The sequence below is a fragment of the Siniperca chuatsi genome, linkage group LG18, assembly GCF_020085105.1.
Source record: "Siniperca chuatsi isolate FFG_IHB_CAS linkage group LG18, ASM2008510v1, whole genome shotgun sequence".
NCBI classification, from domain to species: Eukaryota; Metazoa; Chordata; class Actinopteri; order Centrarchiformes; family Sinipercidae; genus Siniperca; species Siniperca chuatsi.
The window spans coordinates 17341854-17359811 of NC_058059.1; the positions used below are offsets into that span (position 1 = coordinate 17341854).

Consider the following 17958-nt stretch of genomic DNA (forward strand, 5'->3'; position numbering starts at 1 on the left):
ATGTTCATACAAATGTAATGCTGTTCTCCACTGCAGACTTATTTGACCAGCATTTACGTGCTCTATAAATACGTTCTCAGAATGTCATATATTTGGCATTTATATTTCAGAGAACAAACAATTAAACAATGCACTGTATTTGAATGTTTACTTTTTATGCTTACTGTGCAATGCACTATTACTAGCAAAAACATCTGGGTGAAATTAAATAACTTGTAAAAATGTAGGTGATTGTATATGTCAGCAGTTTGTGGTGGTGTTGTGTTTCGGTTAATTAGTGCATATCCAAAGCAGCACATTAGTGTGTTTTCATATTCAGGACATGGGCTCTTCTCTGATTTTGGTGAACAGTGTTGGTGTTTACATGTGACAACTCAAAACAAAACATCCTGAATATAAGTAAAACATTCATCAAAACACTAATTGGAAGACACAGAACGGATCAAGTGAAACTATAAGTTATATTTTGGGACAACAGTCAAAAATACAGATATATGATTGAAATAAATTCTACTTTCATTTATCTACTGAAATGCTGTTCCGTTGTGTTACATTAAAAGTGTTTAGAAACAGTGACATCATAGTGAATTATGTGTTTCTGAAGACTGGTGGTTTATCCTATTATAAGTCTTGTAAAGTTAAATGCCAGGAAGGGAATGTGAAGTCACACCTGATGTTACGACATTTACCAGAAATACTCTATGCAAGTGCAAAATTGGTTACTTATTGGTTTAACAAGAATATTTTAGAGTAGCATGTTAGCATACCAAGAAGAGCAACCATCCTTAAAGCCACTATATGTAGAATTTGAACATTTCCGATTTTGGCGTCCTCAAGTGGTAATATCAAAAAAGACAGCGCTGTCGTGCCTTCTCGGAGACACTAAGAAGAATGTGGTGAAAGAAACACATAGACTGATTTTCACCAAGATTGTCTTCACTTTTTAACAATAAAAAAACCGATGCCCTCTCCGAAGAATTTGAAATATGCTATAATCACAAAAGTCAACACACAGTGGCTTTAAACTGGTAGATCTGGCTTTAAAGCTTCAATGCCAGGAAGCATCCATCGTGTTGAAGTGCCTGTACCCTGAGCCTGACCTCTGACCTCCCCAGATTGAGGGAAAGCAGAAAGACTCATGTGGACTTTGGGTTTTAATAACCTCAATGCCTGCAGTAACCCAAAGAAAAAGAACTGTGGAGCAGCTTCTCAAAACAAGCAGAGACAGTCAAAACATAAAATCAGTCTGAGATCAATTATTTGTTTAGGTCAGGCAACTGTAAACTAAAATGCAGAACACAGGGCTTAATTATAATATGGTAAAGAAGTGAGATGTTAGACATCAGAAGTAGGTCAAATTTCAAGCTGTAATGAAACTATTAAACTAATTCAACAGAGTAGATTATGCCCAGTTTGAATCTTTCCATATTCACAAACAATCACTTACGTGCTGTCATGTCCCAACAAAACAATACTGAACAGGTCATTCAAGTAAAAACAGATAACAAAAATAATTAAATTCATTGAGTCCTGTCTTTCAATCATTAAAACATCCAGTTTGGGGAGTGATTTGGGGAGTTTTAATCTCTAGGCTTCTGTCAAGTTACCGTGTTCCCGAATGGAGGATTTCCATGAAGTGGCAAGGCAGTGGAGGCATGGAGAGATCACGTGACCCTGAAACCGGGAATCGAGAGGCAGCGCCGTCATATTGAGAGCAGCTGTTTTTAATATCTGTCGCAGTCCCGCTGAGTTGCAAGATGTGCCTGGAGCGTCAGCAAAATCTCTGTTACTGGTACATTCATCAGAGCCGTCAAGATAATCCAAGAAGTTGTCATTCTACAGTCCAGTGGCCTATATTTTTTAAAAGAGTGGTATATTTCTTTCATCCATTACATCAAAACATTTTCTCTCTTAAAGGAAGATAAGATGTTCTCCATTACTGTAGGACGAACCCATCAATCATTTCTGTCTGGCCCTCTCTTCAAGCTTCCCCCAGTTTCCTCAAGGCCTTTGTAGTCCAAATTCTCAGTTTTCTCCCTCTCTTCCTATTGGACATCGTCATATCTCTGAAGCGTGTCCTCCAGCTTGGCGGTGATCTTCTGGAAGAAGCCGATCTGCTGACGGAGGTGGTGCTGCATCTGTGTGCGGAAGTCCCGTACACGCGTGCGGTGGAAGTGTTGGATCTCTGCCAGCGTGGCGCAGGAAATGATGTTGCAGCGGTCGTGGAGCTCACCTTCCTGCTTTGGACAGTCTTTCACCTTGGTCAGTGCACCTGGAAAAAGATGGCGGAGGAGGGCGCGGGAAGAGAGGGAGAAGACTGAGAAAATGTGGCAGGTCTTGTGTAGAGACAAACTATCGGTTTTACTAAGAAAACCTAATCCAAAATCACAGGAAAACTACTAAAAATGCAGCCTTGAAACATAATTAACAGTGTCATACAGTTCACTGTTTTCAGCAGCCTTATTGTATAGTTTTCTTGTTTTTCCTTCAAAGTATTTGCTTTCTTGCTGAGTTATATGAGAAAGTTGATACCACTCTCATGTCTGTCCGTTACTTAAGAAGCTACAGCTGTTGTTTTTACATTTAGTTTTTGTACAGATTAAACAAACTAGAGATAACGTGTTAATTAGTGAGCTTTAGAGGTGCTGTTAGGATGATTTTTTTTTAACCTTTTAACAGAGCCAGGCTAGCTGTTTCCCCCTGCTTCCAGTCTTTATGTTAAGCCAGCCTCCTGGCTGTAGCTTCATATCTAATGGACAGATGCTAATAAATTAATCATTGTTTAACTTTATTAAAGTCATAAAGGGTTCAAACTCTAACAACAAGTGCTGTAGTCAACACTAATTTATCTTAGAATATATACAGTAAACAGCGGGAACACGTTTCACTTTTTAACCCTCTATTACACTGAGTTACAGAAGCTAGTGGGATAGGAGCTAGCCTGGAAGTAATGTCAGGACAAGCTAGTACAGCCTACAGTTAAAAAGACTGCACAGGAGAAAGGCAGGCAAATTCTCCAAGACGACCATGACATTTTATTCATACTACAGAAATGAGCTGGTTATTGCATGCCGTTTCCAGGTTTCCTTGCAGTCACCCAACTCCCAGTCGTGACTCAGAGTGTCTAGTTTAGTGTGACTAAACTTTCGGGGGGGAAGAAGTACAGTTTGGACAGACATGACCCATAAAAAAATGGATGAAGAGGAACTCAGAGTAAGGCTCTAACATGGCAGCACACCATCCCTGCACAAGTACGCTAACAAACTGAAATTAACTTGGACTTTGCTCTCCTCGCTGCCAAGGCGATTACGGAGCTGTAATCTGAATTCTTATACTGTCGGCTGGTTGGAAACTTGTACTGCTCTGTAACTATCTGCACCCCCTCTTACATATACACACACACACCCCTCCCCTCTTCTTCTTCCTCCTCCTTCTCTTCAACTTGCTGTATCACCAGGAGGAAGGAGGGAAAGAGGGAGAAGAAAAGAGGAGGAGGGGAACCTAATCCTGAGACCGCTCCATTTTGCATTCCTGCAGTCCCAGGGCAACACAGGACAAGAGGCCCAGGAATCTCCACTCATTCAAATCAGATGTAGCTTTTGGACCTCACAGACAGAACCAGCAAAGTCTGACGATACTGTACGGGGACAACTAGGTCAACAAAGCTGTCCACCTTAAGAGCCCAGCAGCTGTTTTACTTGCTGATCTGTGCTGTAATTTTGCCATGTTTTTGTAATTTGGTGGTTATTGGAGAAATGTTCAGCGCTATATGAGAGACAGAGATATTTGTGGAATGTAGAGGAATGGAAGTTTTTGAAAATGTGAAACCTCTGCAGTCAGGTTTTCTTTGTGTGCGCTAAGTCAGAACAATGGCATCCAATGGTTATCTTAGTTATAAAATTTCTCATATCTTTGCACTAGTGCAAACATTTCTCAACATTTCTCTCAATGAGTGTCCTTCAACAAAATGACTGCTTAAGGAAACTGTGACTAAACCAGCCATCTTTTCTCTCTCTCAACTATGACAGCAGTGCAGACTTTGCATTGTGGGGATGTGTTAATGGGTGTTACTCAAACAAAAAAAGGAACTTCCTATGACAGCAGTGATGAATTACTCAGTCTGTGGTTTTATCTCTCAGCCAGGACTGATTACATGATCTACCACATGCTGGGTACATTAAGAGAACTCTGAGTCAATGACTCTCATAAACTTGTTTGTCAATTAGTTTGCAACTAAACAGTCATGCAAGTTACAAAATGTTTTTGGTCTTTTTGCTTAGTTTGTCTATTAAGTGGCAGGACATTTTGACAGATTTCAATGAACTTTGGTGGAAAGTTAGGCCATATCCCAAAGAATGAATTGCCCAAATGCCCATTGCCAAAATGATTAGAATTTGGTGTGGATCCAAGATTTTTTCAATTTTCTTTAGTTGGGATACAGTCTGCATTTTTGAAATAAAAACAGAAAGAAAGAACGACTGCTGTTCCCATTCCTCCCATTAATCTAATTTGGTTTCTCATAAAGCGTTGCTAGCTATGGTTTCCAGAAGTGAAAGCCATGCTGGTACCCAAGAATGATGACAGTGATTTGTGTGAGATCCTATGAAAGCAGAAATGATGACGTCATATCCTATGAATTCCCTTGAGATCTGATTCATTAAGTTTTAGGTCAGTTTTGAGGGTTAAAATGAGATTAAATAGTTTTAGTTAAGTTAGCTTAGTAAAGGTTTAGGTAAAGTTTTTATTATGTTTCACTTACATACAAGTTTACCCTGCCTGGTTTGAGTCATTATGATCCGTTACTTTTTGTACGTTGTCCCATTTCCCATTTCAGCACAAATGAGATCATGCTCCACAGAGACACATATTAATTTTGCATACTACGTAAGTTAAGTAATCAATTTCAACTTAAGCTTATTAGTCAAAGCTTAAATAGTAAGAACAGTATCTTCCAGTGCAGCAGAAGTGAGAGAAATGCGCAAAGTTGTTAGAAGTTAGAAGCTCTTTCAGGGACATAAAACAAAGAAAGTAGGGTAAGTCCTGTCAGTCTCAGGGACTATTGGGATTCAGATAGTGTTTCTATAGTTCGGAGCTGTGATTGTATCTAGAGAACAGAGGTCAGCGGACTATAGAAACAGTGCCTCTAGGTTTGGAAAACATCAGGACTTTGCGTGCCAGGAGCAACTCCCTCCTCCCAACCTGCGGGGAACTAACAAGCTAACTCCTCTGCAAGTCCTTTGTACATACCCGTGTGAGAGTTTTTCTGTGTTTGTGTTTTCCACTGAGCGAGTACAGGCTCTCACAGTACCCAGAGTGTTACAATGGACTGGACACTGCGATTCAGTAAATGAAAACAGATGTTGAAACAGTCTCTAGGTCTGTGTATTATCTGCCTTTATAGTGACATGATTAATAGATAGGGAGGCTGTGGGCTGGATGGCTTTTGGAAACATCGTTAATTATTTTTGAATGCAAGTGAAAATAAATAAATCTGTGAGTCTTTGGTTTCAGAGATTATCCAGCCTGCAGGATGGAAACTCGAGAGCGAGAGGTCTGGTGTTGTTCTGACTCCTCCCCAGATGCAACCCTCCACCCTGCAAAGGCATCCATGAGTAAGACTGACAACTCACTCCAGCTCTACTTGAAGCTAACCCTTGACCTCTGACCTCCCTGTGAAGAGAAGTATGCTAGGTCCTGCATCTGTTTCATTTCTTGCAAGCATGTTGGTGTTTTATTGCATTTTTTGTCAGTAACTCCTTTCACATACTTCTGCCATTGCTTGTCACAGCACTGCACAATTTCTTTTTTTTCCTCTCCAGGCTATGACATGTTTGGTATTTATGTCCCACATCAAAAGACTGAGTGGAAACATAAGTGTGTTAAAGAGCTCAGACGCTGATTAAGATAAAAAAAAGGTAAAGGCTTATTTATAATACTTTCAATAGAGATCATTTGGCTGAATTGTGTATGCAAATGAGCTCACTGTGTTTACATTTATGCTATTTGGCAACAATGTGGTTCTAATTTCAGAGCACACACACACACACACACACACACACACATTCTCACCTTTCTGCACATGGATGATGTCAGGAAAATTGGCCAGGTGTCCTCTGTAGAGGTCCAGAAGGTCAGAAATGGGATCCAGGTCCTGGCGCGGCTGCTCTGCGAAATACTCTCCTATCGCCTCGTAGGCCTCGCCAGTGTCGGCGATGGCTTTGTTCAGGCCAGCTGAGTAGGCTTGCTGGTCCAGCTCGAACGCCTGTGCCAGGAGTTTGAAGGACTGTCCGACTTTCTGGTACTCCTTCTTAAACCCCGTTACCTGTTTGCGAGCGAACTCGTTGATGGTGGTGTTCACGACCACGCTGTTCTCATCCATCCTCTTGGTGAAGGTCTTGAAGCCTTCGATCTTGCTCTCCACTTCCTGGAGGTCCAGCGGGACAGCAGGTGTACTAAAGAAAAGAATGAAAAAGACCACAAGGCTTTATTTTAAAACTCCTTTAATTCAAGCATTACATCATCTTTATTACACAAACACATGAGAGCAGATTATTCCTCTGATCTACTTATCTCATCCTCACTATCAGGCACTCCCTATGATGAAAGCTTTCAGTTACAACACATTAAAACAAGGAAAACTGATAACACTTGCTATAGGGCAAATATCCTCCACTGTTACTTTATCTTTTACATGACGTGGGTGAACAAAATTACTGGAACACCTTCAAATAACTGGAACACAATACTATGATGTAAAACAAGGTCACTTGATTTATACCTCCTCGACACACTATGAAGTGTTCCTGTCATTTTGTCCACCCCCTGTAGATCATTCATTTGCAAAGTTTGTTAAAAATTGTGTGTAAAGTGCTGTTATATATGGTTTTGGTGTAGTTCTTTCCCTCAACTTGCCACATCTTGTACTTCTACTTCAGCTAGTGATTGCCTACATTTCCCAGAATGCCTTTTACAATCTCCAGAGAATGGGCTGGAACCTGATACGTTCAATGGCTGGTTATAGACGTAGAGCGAGCGTGTAATAGTGATGACAATAGAGCAACGAGTGTTCATTTTTCAAGTTAAGAAGGTGAGGACCGTGGCCCTTTTTGAAAACCCCATTTGTGTTGTAGCAGCATTGGATTCGGTCTATTTCCTGCTCTTATTGGTGTAGATGTTGGTCTCTATGCCTCTTCTACAATGGATTTCTCCTTACGCTGAATGTTGTTGGAAAATGGTGACTCTGCCCTTGTTCTTGCACTACAAGTGCCTGACATCAAACCTGGTGTTTTAGATCAATAAAAGATTTCTGCAACTCCATTGGAGCTGATGGAAGTATCAGTTATCTATATTACACATCAACCAACAGCCATCTCCGACAGATACTTGTTACATTATAGGCTGTGCAAGCCATGTAGAAAAAAAGATAGCTGTATTCATCCATTAAATTCGAAGCCAGCATTTGAACCCACAACCACTGAAGTATATAACCCAGCCTCCTACCTAATTGTGAGGAAGAAATTGGCCCCAACCAGATCGTCCCTCTCTGCCTTCCTCTTGCCTTGTTTCCAGGCCTTCTCATCTGCCCCGCATGTCAGGAAATGCTGGAAAACATCACAGCGAGCCAGCACCGGGTGGCTGGTCATGTGGTTCATCCACCAGATCAGTCCCTTTCTCCGCTTGGAGATGAAGTCCTCCTCGAAGCGGCCGGTGGCCTGCTTCTCTGGCAGGTGGGGCACCGAGATGACCGGGAAACGCTCCACGAGCCGAGCGTACAGCCAGTCGAAGTGTTTATACCTGCGGGGATGATGGAAGGGGAGAGAGTGGGAGGATTTATGGGGACATTTTGAGTGGATGAGAAGGGAGGGAGAAGGTTTGGTGAAAAGGAGTGAGGGAGATTAGGAAGTGAAGTAAATGGAAAACGAAGGAAGGAAGCAGGGAGGGCAAGAACTTTCCCCAGCAGGACCAAGTGGAAACTGAAATGTAAGGGAGTAAGTGTTGGTTTGAAATGACAATGACAGGGAAACAATGTAAAAGGTGCAGAGGGAATTTCAGAAAGGAAAGAGGAGATTCCTGAGGACTCCAGAGGGCAAAAAGGCCACAGTTTTTGCCATTTTGTAGGAACATTTGTGGCCACAAGAAAAGCCACAGAAACATTTATTGTAAGTGTATGGGGGCCGGGGGGGGATCCGGTGAAGAAATAAGCCCAGTTTGGAAACCCCCAAGAGGCAAGAGGAGGAGAAAGAGAAGGAGGAAGACGGCCTGTACCTGCGGTTGACTTGTACATTGGTGTGCGTTGGGGTCAGGCCGTAGGACATGTAGCTCTTCATGCCTTTGAACTTGGTCTGCTTGGTGGGATCATCAATGGTGCACATGAATGGATACGGGTCCTCCTGCCACTCCGGCCCATGCTTCCCCATCACCACACAGATCCTGTCCCCGTCCTTCACAAAAGCAGAGGCCTCCCCAAGCAGGAAGGCCTCCCCTCCGGACTTGACGAAGGTAGAGAACCTGTTGAGGTTCCTCCCCACTGTTGCTGAGCTCTTGGCCTGCTGCTGATGCTGCTGGGTGCGCTCACGTCGCCCAGGCAAGGAAGACGTCACCGGGTACAAGGGGGGCGTGCTGCCGAGACCCTGAGGCACATCGGTCGCAGGAGAGCTGTCGTCCCAGTCGTCTTCCCAGTCGTCATCACTGCCCTGGCTGGTGTGGAAGCTGCCCCCGCCGCTACCACTACCACCGGCCCCGAGTCCTCGCTGAGACTGGGTGTCCGAGGACATGTAGGTAGTGTGGGTGGGCGTCAGGGCTTTGGTTTTGGGCGAGGAGAAACCGTTGTTGGTGTTGGAGGTGATGTGGTCCCTGATGATCTCCACATAGGAGGCAGGGAAGAGGCCAGCCTCCCCCCTGCTGTTCTCCCCCTCCAGCCAGCCCTCCAGCTCCTCCTCGTTGAACAGAGTCACCAGCTCATTCTCTGTTATGGAGATCTCCCCTGGGTTTTCAGACTGGAAGTCGTATAACACTCTGGCCTTTAACGCCATACTTGTACTAATATTACTTTTGTCTTTTTTCTGTTTATATGTCCGGTCTTTGTTGCCTCAAGAACTTGCTTTTGTTCCCGGATTAAGCCTTTAAGATCTCTCTGAAACTTGAATGAGATTTAGATCACGCAGCGGCAACAGCAGCAACAAGTGGGTTATTTTTTTTCCACCTTCGTCACGACCAAACAGACTTATATAAAATAACATAAAAGAACAAGAACAGCAACACACAGGCTTGTGTCAGACACCCACCTCCTCTCTCCGCTCCTGTCTGCGGGTTCAAATATCATTTGTTTCCATGCAGAACTTCATCCAAGTCGGAAAACGCACAGGAAACCAGCCTTTTCGGGATGTTTTCTCTCCAAGGGAAGATGCCGGTTAGAGGTTAAAGCTGACGAACTTGCGACGGCGGTGTAGCTGCTTTATTCCTCCAGATAATAATATTTCCTCCTCCTCTCTATCCTTGCACGTTAAAGGAACCAGTCTTAACACGTAGTTGCCTAGACTGGCTGACTAACGGAGGGTGGAGCCAGGGGCAAGTTCAGTCAAGGCACCGCATTCATACATGGAAAACCCCCACATAACCTCTTTTTAAAAGCTCCATTTTAACGGCATCATATAAATGTATAGTCCTGCTCTGTAGTCACGTCATCGTCTCTACTTTCAATATGTCTGTGCTCACCTTAATTAAGAGTTTAAGACGTGTACATAGGAGTATGGTTTTGTGACATCACAACTAGTTTGGTGGCCAGTCGTGGTGCAGTATGCAACTTACACAATTGTGATGTGGAAACATGAAGCAGCACACTGAGAATGGACTTTTCAGTGACGTAGGAGACATCTTGTTTCCAGCAGTTTAACTTCTGAAATATTTGTATATTCATACATTTGGGATCTTTCAGTGAGGTAGAGGGAGTAAAAAACATATCAAACACAAATTCAGAGTAAAAAGCAAAACCAGAGTATATTTATGTCCTACAGTATATCTAGAGATCTTTACTTATGGTTCTATGCAGATTTAATTATCATATGGTCTTAAAAATACATTTCCCTTCTTCATCTCACATTGCTTCCCATAGAATTATTGGTTTAGTGTAACTTAATTATAGGAATTACTTTAACACAACACTGAATGGGCTACATTACCCAAGTGCAAATTCAACTACTAAATTTAAATTGTATTTTTCCCCAAACAATGCACAGGATAGATGCCAAAACCTTTAAAACTGTCTGAAAACTGGTAATTTCCGTAAAATTGTTCTCACAGGATTCCCCTGTTTAATCGAACATAGAGGGATAATATAATATAATATAATATAATATAATATAATATAATATAATATAATATAATATAATATAATATAATATAATATAAGTGGCCCGGTGCGTTGATCCACCCCGGCCACTAGAGGTCAGTGTTACATCACACAGTTAGAGGAGACAACAGTTCCTAATCGTTCCTCCTCCTGTCCAGCTGCTGGCAGTAAAGCGACTTTCACGTTGGATTCTGGCGACATTAAACTGCCTCTTTCCTGGTTTTCGACACCAGTGTCTTTTGTTGAGACTCTGAATTCTTATTGGGCAACATCAAGTGAAATGCTGCACACATACCAGTGGTGGGTTCGATTCATGGTTTGATTACGAGCCTGGCATGAGCCACTGGAAAACAAATCTAGCACCGGCCAACCAGGAGACTTAAATCGAACTCATCCTGATGTGAGAAGAGAAGGTCGATGAGCGAGCTGAGGTAAGAAAGTCTGATAAATAAGCGAACGAATAAGACTAGAAACCATAAGCGGACTGCCCATCGGGAGCACCAGGACGCTCATGATACAAAAACAAGAGCGAGAGAGACGCGTCGTCGGCCCACTTTGATTACACGTGGCTGGAATAAAGGTTGTAGACTTCAAAAACGGAACCTAGCCTTTAGTGCTTGCCTCTTAATGTTAGCATTAGCTGCCAGACTAACATTAGGAAGCTAGCGTTAGCTGGCTAACGTGCTAGCTAACAATGAAAATAAACTCCCCAGCAAGACCTAAAGCGACAAAAAAGACTGAATTTGCCTGGCATTTGTACTCCTGTCCTCCACGTATTTGTACTACTGTCCTCCACGAGAATGTCTATGTTTGTAAAACTTTGTGAAACATGACAACATGTTGCTAAAGTATTGTCTGTCTCCTTGCAGTTCTTTAAATACGTCTTAAATTTGATAAATATTAATATTGAATTAAATAGTCTACATTTGTATCAATGGAGTCTTAATTACAACATAAACATAATTTCATTCATCCATCTATTTTTTTTTCTTTCCCTTCACCCCCAAAATAAGACAAATGGTACAACAGTCAAATTTTCTGATATAAAACAAAACCTAATTCTGCTTTTTATATTGACCTGCTACACTTACTTGCTGGGACAATTCCTGTAGCTACTGTAGTAGATGAACCCAACACACATTTTATTTACCTGCCATACGTCTCTGTAGAGAGAATAAAAAGAAAATCCTTATACTTTACCTGTCCCACTTTCTGTGGAATAAAGTCCTGTGTTAGATTTATTACAGTAGCTTCTTGCTGTCTAACCCAAAGGATACTTGAACTAATGATTCCTGGAATAATGTGTTTAATAACCAACCATATTCCTACCTAAAATTGACCTCTGCATTGAACAAAATATTTAGCACTGACCTTTAAACTTAACCTGCAATCCTGTTTTGAATAAGACAAAGATGATTCGTCCTAAAAGAAGAAATAAATGTCATAGAAAGCATTAAATTTAAGATTCTCACTCAGATTTACAAAACAAACACAAATTATGAGTAAACTGTTTGTGTTTCTTGAAAATCATTGCTTTACATGTTTTAGAACCTTATAATTCCAAGCAGAAAGTGAGTTCTTAGGATTAGAAGAAACACTGCACTCAGGCCAGGGCTAAAAGCATTCTTAGAACCTTCGGTAACACTTTATTTGAAGGGGTGTGCATAAGACTGACATGACACCCGTTATGTACATGAAGGTTTACGACTGTTGTCATTAAGCGTCTTCGGTCAATTATGTCACTTTTAATGCAAAGTTGACATTGTTTGAGATGTCTTTGTTATGACAAGTTGACATTAACCAAGAAAACATAACTTGTCATAAACGGGCCTAATTATCAAACTTAAAGAAACTATTTAGCTTTACGTATTAACATTACATTATACTGTCATATGTGGTTGATTTTGACATTGGCTGTCATGAGACCATTATAATTGTCATGAATAATTCCCTTGACCTTAAGTAAAGTGGAACCATTTGAACTCATCATAAAGATGTCAGTAAGTTTTATTACACTGTCAAATGCTTTTATATCCGTGTCATGAATAATTCCCTTGACCTCAAGGAAAGTGGAACCATTTGGACCATAAACATGTCAGTAATGTTATGAGGGCAGTTTGACGACAGGGTACAGTACCGAGGTGATTTATGGAGTTTCCTGATGGACAGATAGCTTTACTTGTTGCTAAAGTTACGTTAACTAACCTGACCACATTGGTGGTGGTTGAGGTGGATTTCCCCCCTTCACTGTGAAGTGCTTTGGGTGTGAAGATAAAGCGCTAAGGTTATATAAATGTAACTCATCCATTATTATTATTATTATTATTATTATTATTATTATTATTATTATTATTATTAGAACCGCGAACTGCTGTTAATTGTAACTGGTAGCTGCTGTTAGCTATTTAGCTCGTTTAGCCGTGCAGCCAGCTGTCCTATTAGCTGACTCAGCCACGGGGTGCCAGAAGCCAAACCCAGCAAGAAAACACCTCGGTTCTGTAGTCCCTGTCAAACAGGCCACTCTTATTTCCGTGGACTTAAAATCATTGTTTTATTTGATTGCCTTGCTGCCCTGCTATTTGGCCTTTGTGCCGTCAAAACATTGACAACACCAAAGGCCAAGTGACCTTGCCCCTAAAACGATGAGATTCCGGGCCTGGATATGATAGACATGTAGGCAGTCTGATCATCGACAAGATGTCTGTTTGTCCCCCGATGATGGTTGAAGTGTTGTTTCAAGTGAGAGTTGCATGCTCGATTCACTTATCCAGCTGTGTTATGGTGTGAGTGATTGAGTATGTGTGTCTTGAGAGAGAGAGAGAGAGAGAGAGAGAGTGGGAGAGAGACAGAGAGAGGGGGTGATTTTTCAGACAGTTGGATATAAACACATATACACTGGGTAAGAAACTGTTTTCTGTATTGTTTTGTATCTTAAAATAATCTGGAAATCAATCTTTATTCCCAGTGACACAAAAAAAATCCAATTGAAATGTGCAGGCTCTGTCTCTGCTCTGTTTATTTAATATAATTTCAGTATGAAATTTAAGGCTTGCTCATTCTGTTCTCTGTATACATGTAGATGTACACATTGGCCTATTGTATAGCGCTAACCCATAATGGCTTGTAATATTGTGATGTTAAGCACAGTTTTTTTTATAAATTTGAATAACCTTTAATCACATTGAATTTCATCTACGCTAGCTAGTAATATAATATGGATTAGTTGATCGACAGAAAATTAACCGACCAAAATAAACTCTTGATAATTGAATAATTGGTTTAATCATTTTGTCAGCAAAAATGCCAAACATTTGCTTGTTCCAGTTTCTTGGATGTAAAAATGTGATGCTTTTCTCTGTCATACGTGATAGTAAAGTGAATCACTTTGGGTTTTGGACCGTTGGTCTTACAAAACAAGACATTTTAGAACATCAGCATGGGCTGTGGGAAATTATCATAGGCATTTTTTACTATTTTTTGACATTTTTTAGACAAGACGATTAATTGAATGAAAGAGAAATGTTTTAAGCCAGTCGTTCTCAAACTGGGGGGGGGCTGCTGCTGCTGCTGGCCCCTAGTAGTGCTGCAAACAAAAGACGGTTGGAGAGCTGGAGAAAATATTTCTGGTTTTATGGAAAAGGTTGCGTCAGTTACAGATATAAACTTTTATAGACATCAAACAGTAGTAAACTTTGATGAAGTGATTTGAGTTTCGGCAGCCTTAACAGTTGTTATACACTAAACTAGCAATGGCTGCAAGACACCTTCTCCTCTCTGTCTTCTCTAGGTTTCTATCATGTCCGACCCGGTACAGACCACCTCTGACAGTCTGTGTAAACTCGTCCGCTGGGCTCACAGCCACGGCACCATCTGCGACCTCATCCCCAGCCTGCAGCACCTCACCTGTGGTTCCTACAGTAACGTGCTGACACCGGAACCCAGTCCCCATGGCAGCAGCGTCCCTGTCGCTGTGTGGGGTTGTGGCGCTGGACACGCCTACCACTGGCCACTCAGTGACCGTAGCAACGGCTGCGGAGGCTCAGTGAATACCAGCCAGGGCCAGGAGAGGTTTGTTGGAGGCCGTCCATCCAATAAGGTAAAGTAGAGATTTAAGGTATTTTTTCTGTATAATCTTGAATTTAACAGTACCTTAATTTGAGATGCACAACCGTAATACTGGCAATACAATAAGATGCTCTCCAAAGGGCTTTGGGTTGTCCCACTGTAAAATCAGCTTTCCCTTACTTACTTCCTTGAGGAGCCCTTGGAATGTGACTTGCAACCGCATTATGGTGTATTCAGTCTTGAAATGCAAGGGGCCGTGATTGTCAAACTTCTCTTACATTGTCTACCAGAAATTAATTTCTGAATAAATTTGAGAATTTTGAAAAATTTGCCATTCAGTTGCAGAAAGAAACATGGTTAATTTCATTTGGATAAAAGTTGTATTTGAGGTGCTGGAGTTGCTGTCTACAAGTGTCTTTTTTTTTTTTTTGGTATCACCAGTAGGACGCCGGATCCTACAATTCCCATATTTCAACTCAGTCGCATCTTTTGTTAGACTTCCCTTACCTGGTAAACACCTACGTCTGCCGAACTCCATGCCCCAGTTTGTAACGCAGACTTTCTGTCAAAAACTCAAGCCCAAGCTAGATGGAGATTCAGTCTGTAACTCTACTTCCATTCGCTCTTTCTTACCTTCCAGGTGACAGCGAGGGCGTCATGTGACCTCTCCTGCAGCGAAGCAGCATCAGAGGGGGAGGAGTTCAGCAGCCAGCTGTTTGACATTGCTGGATGTGAGTCATCGGCCACAGACGAAGATGGCGACTACGAGCCCCGCCCATCCAGGAAAAGAGGCGGGGCACCAGGAGGAGCAGTTGCCAGGAAGAAGGTCAAGCAGGAAACAACCTCAGCAGAGGATTTTGACACAGCCGCTAACATAGCTAGCACGGGGTTAGCAATGACAGACGCTGTCGATGTTTCGCAGGCTTGTCAGGCACCAAACACACACTCTCAAATCACACTCACACTATTGCCGAACAAGCCCCTCCCACCCTGCCAGCAGTCCCAGCATGGACAGAATCTGGGGTGTGAGGGATTAGTGGACCCAGAGATGGAGCTGCTAGGAGAAGGCAGCTGCATGACAGGGACCACGGAGCAGGCTGAGGGATGCAGCTCCGCCACAGAGACTACAGAAAAGACTGCAGGTACAGCTTTGTTGTTAGGCTTGGACAAACATGCAGAGATAGAGCCTGCACGTTTTGATTGGATTTTTTTTTGTGTCAGTGGAAATAAAGATTGATTTTCCAGATAGTGAAAACACAAGATTAGATGATTATTATTATTATTATTATTATTAAAACACAAGATTATTTTATGATATATAATAATACAGAAAACAGTTTCTTACTCAGTATATATGTGTGTATCCAACTGTCTGGCTTCCTGTGTGTGTGTGTGTGTGTGTGTGTGTGTGTGTGTGTGTGTGTGTGTGTGTAAATCTGCAGGGGGGCAGAATGAGCTGGAGAAGCTGCGAGCGTTACTTTGTGCAGAACGCAGCCGCAACCAGCAGATGACAGAGACCATCTCCAGCCTGAACCAGGACAAAGAGCTGCTGCAGCATGAACTCACTAAAAAAGCAGAACTCGTCTGTGACTTCCTACAGGACAAACTACGGCCAGGTAGAGTTTGGTTTTAAAATCCACCTATCAATGAATTAAGTGACTATACTGTGCCGTTTATCCTTACGAAAGTATTGCTACGGCGGAAGCAAATTTCAGTGCTATTAAAATGATAGCAGGTAAGCAATTTGTTGGTGCTTTTAAATAAAATAATTTTTCTATATATATTTTATTTATTTTTTATTATTATATCTATTTTGTGGAGAGTAGTAAAAGAAGTAAAATAAATCAGTATACTATCAGTAAAAGATTACTCTGAACGTCTACATTAAATTTATGGAAATCCAGGAATCCCAAAATGAAAAACAAAATAAAAATAAAAATTCCATTGAATAATAATCTCCCTTGTATTCCGAACTATAATACTGTAGCTTAAAAGTTTCTCTTGCCGCACTGTTACTTTTTATTGGTATCTTGTAATCTTAACCAAATTCAGAGTTTCCATTTTTCTATTTCTAATCCTAGAGAAGAGGTGGTCTCGCCGCTCTAATCAGATGGAACCGGGAACTTCACACATTACCTCTCCTGACGATGTGGCAGGGTTTGATTCGCCAACACAGTTTGACTCGTTTGAGGAAATGGAGCTTCACCCTCTGGAGCGCCATCGGACCCTGAAGACCAAGAGGAGCCGGGACAGAGAAAACACCCGAGTCAGGAGTAAGGACATGACACATTAAAGAAGATTAACCAAGATTAACAACTGTGATTATAGGCGCCCATAGAGTAGAATATATGGTTATTAGTCAATACTGCATTAATTAGCCTCTTGTATGTGCTGATGTGTCTCTCTTACTGCCCCTGTATATCTCCTCTCCAGTGAAAAATGTGGTGGGTGTGATCGCGCGCTACATGACAGCCCTCCAAGAGTTCCGCCGCGGTGTTTCCATGAAGGTGGCCTTTGACCGGGTCGGCGTGGACCGCAACACGATCTCCCGTACAGCGGCCATAGGTGAGCTCAGCCTGGCCGCTCCGGAGGTGTTTCACGCACTGGCACCGTGGGATGAGAAAGAGGAGACGCTGGCACATTATGCCCACCGCTGCCGACAGGCGATGGATGACAACATTAAGGCCAAGATCAAAACGATGAAGGCTAAAGGCGAACTGCTGCCCATTGTCTCCAAGTGACAAACTGTTGGAGATAGTTTGCTGACTGACTCTTTCTGACTGAATCAGAGGCCTACAATGCACACTTCTTGAACATATAAAAAATCCAACACAACACACGTCAAAGAAAAAGCCTATCCTTAGATTCTCTTCTTCTACTGTTAGATACTGTACCGTCTGAGTCAGTTGTGCTCAACTTATTCCAGGAATTATATTGCCAGGTTGTTGTACTTCTGATCATGTGACTGCATTAGATTCTGGCCACATTTCAGCCACTGTGGGTGTAGAAATAAATCTTTCTGCCTCCTGTCCAGTGGATTTGTCCTTGTATGGCTGTGAAACATCTGTGCAATATTGTGACTGAAGATTAAACTCTTGTTCTGAGATTGTCACCAAAACCATTTACTATTATTTTATTTATTTTTTAGAATTCATTATAATCAAGTTCCAACTTTTGGTAATTGGTTAATTCTGTGGTGGTCACTCAAACCACCTTGTAATGAAATGGCTCTACCTTTGATGTTCCAGTAAATAGTCTGATCAATAAGGGACTTGTAAGTATTCAAGGTTGAGTGTTTTTTATCCATGGTAATTACAGTATTCTGTTTTGTGTGCTGCTGACCACTGTTTTACAATAAACCACTAAACACAGTGAACATTGCGAAGTTAAGCAAGTTTTCTTTCACTTTAGAGAAGAAAAAATATTCCTTCTTCCATGGGTGTAGTGTAGCATAATAAAATCCAATTTCAAGCACTCAAGTGGATGGTTACAAATGAAAGGCCTTGATAAATTTGGGCTAATTTTTTTTTAAAAAGACCAACTCG

General features: G+C 41.7%; 2 protein-coding genes across 5 annotated transcripts; one reads left to right on the forward strand and one right to left on the reverse strand.

Annotated features, from left to right (window-relative positions):
* Positions 1 to 442: 442 nt before the first annotated feature.
* LOC122865713 (sorting nexin-18-like) lies at positions 443 to 10164 on the reverse strand. 3 transcript variants are annotated; one of them, XM_044174536.1, is made up of 5 exons: positions 9285 to 10164; positions 8266 to 9133; positions 7501 to 7794; positions 6070 to 6452; positions 443 to 2272 (listed from the first exon to the last, which is right to left on the reverse strand). In XM_044174536.1, the coding sequence occupies exons 2-5, from the start codon at positions 9030 to 9032 to the stop codon at positions 2046 to 2048; spliced, it is 1671 nt and encodes a 556-aa protein (XP_044030471.1). In that variant the 5' UTR covers positions 9033 to 9133; positions 9285 to 10164; the 3' UTR covers positions 443 to 2045. The 3 variants fall into 3 exon arrangements, with proteins under 3 accessions (XP_044030471.1, XP_044030470.1, XP_044030469.1); XM_044174535.1 differs by having other exon boundaries at positions 8266 to 9139; XM_044174534.1 differs by having other exon boundaries at positions 8266 to 10164.
* Positions 10165 to 10494: 330 nt separating this feature from the next.
* Positions 10495 to 17789, forward strand: LOC122865714. Of its 2 annotated transcripts, none has more exons than XM_044174537.1 (6): positions 10495 to 10779; positions 14136 to 14444; positions 15054 to 15555; positions 15856 to 16029; positions 16495 to 16686; positions 16847 to 17789. In XM_044174537.1, exons 2-6 carry the CDS (start codon positions 14145 to 14147, stop codon positions 17152 to 17154), a joined length of 1476 nt encoding a protein of 491 aa, XP_044030472.1. In that variant the 5' UTR covers positions 10495 to 10779; positions 14136 to 14144; the 3' UTR covers positions 17155 to 17789. The 2 variants fall into 2 exon arrangements, with proteins under 2 accessions (XP_044030472.1, XP_044030473.1); XM_044174538.1 differs by lacking the exon at positions 10495 to 10779 and adding an exon at positions 10795 to 10928.
* The last annotated feature ends 169 nt before the right edge of the window (positions 17790 to 17958 follow it).

Bases quoted from the DNA above. Each gene is read 5' to 3' on its own strand.
- LOC122865713 (XM_044174536.1), bottom strand. From the start codon at position 9,032: ATGGCGTTAAAGGCCAGAGTGTTATACGACTTCCAGTCTGAAAACCCA. The intron at 7,795-8,265 runs GTACAGGCCGTC...TCATCCCCGCAG, and splicing joins AATGTACAAGTCAACCGCAG to GTATAAACACTTCGACTGGC. The intron at 6,453-7,500 runs GTAGGAGGCTGG...TCTTTTCTTTAG, and splicing joins AATTTCTTCCTCACAATTAG to TACACCTGCTGTCCCGCTGG.
- LOC122865714 (XM_044174537.1), top strand. From the start codon at position 14,145: ATGTCCGACCCGGTACAGACCACCTCTGACAGTCTGTGTAAACTCGTC. The intron at 14,445-15,053 runs GTAAAGTAGAGA...CTTACCTTCCAG, and splicing joins GAGGCCGTCCATCCAATAAG to GTGACAGCGAGGGCGTCATG. The intron at 15,556-15,855 runs GTACAGCTTTGT...GTAAATCTGCAG, and splicing joins GACTACAGAAAAGACTGCAG to GGGGGCAGAATGAGCTGGAG.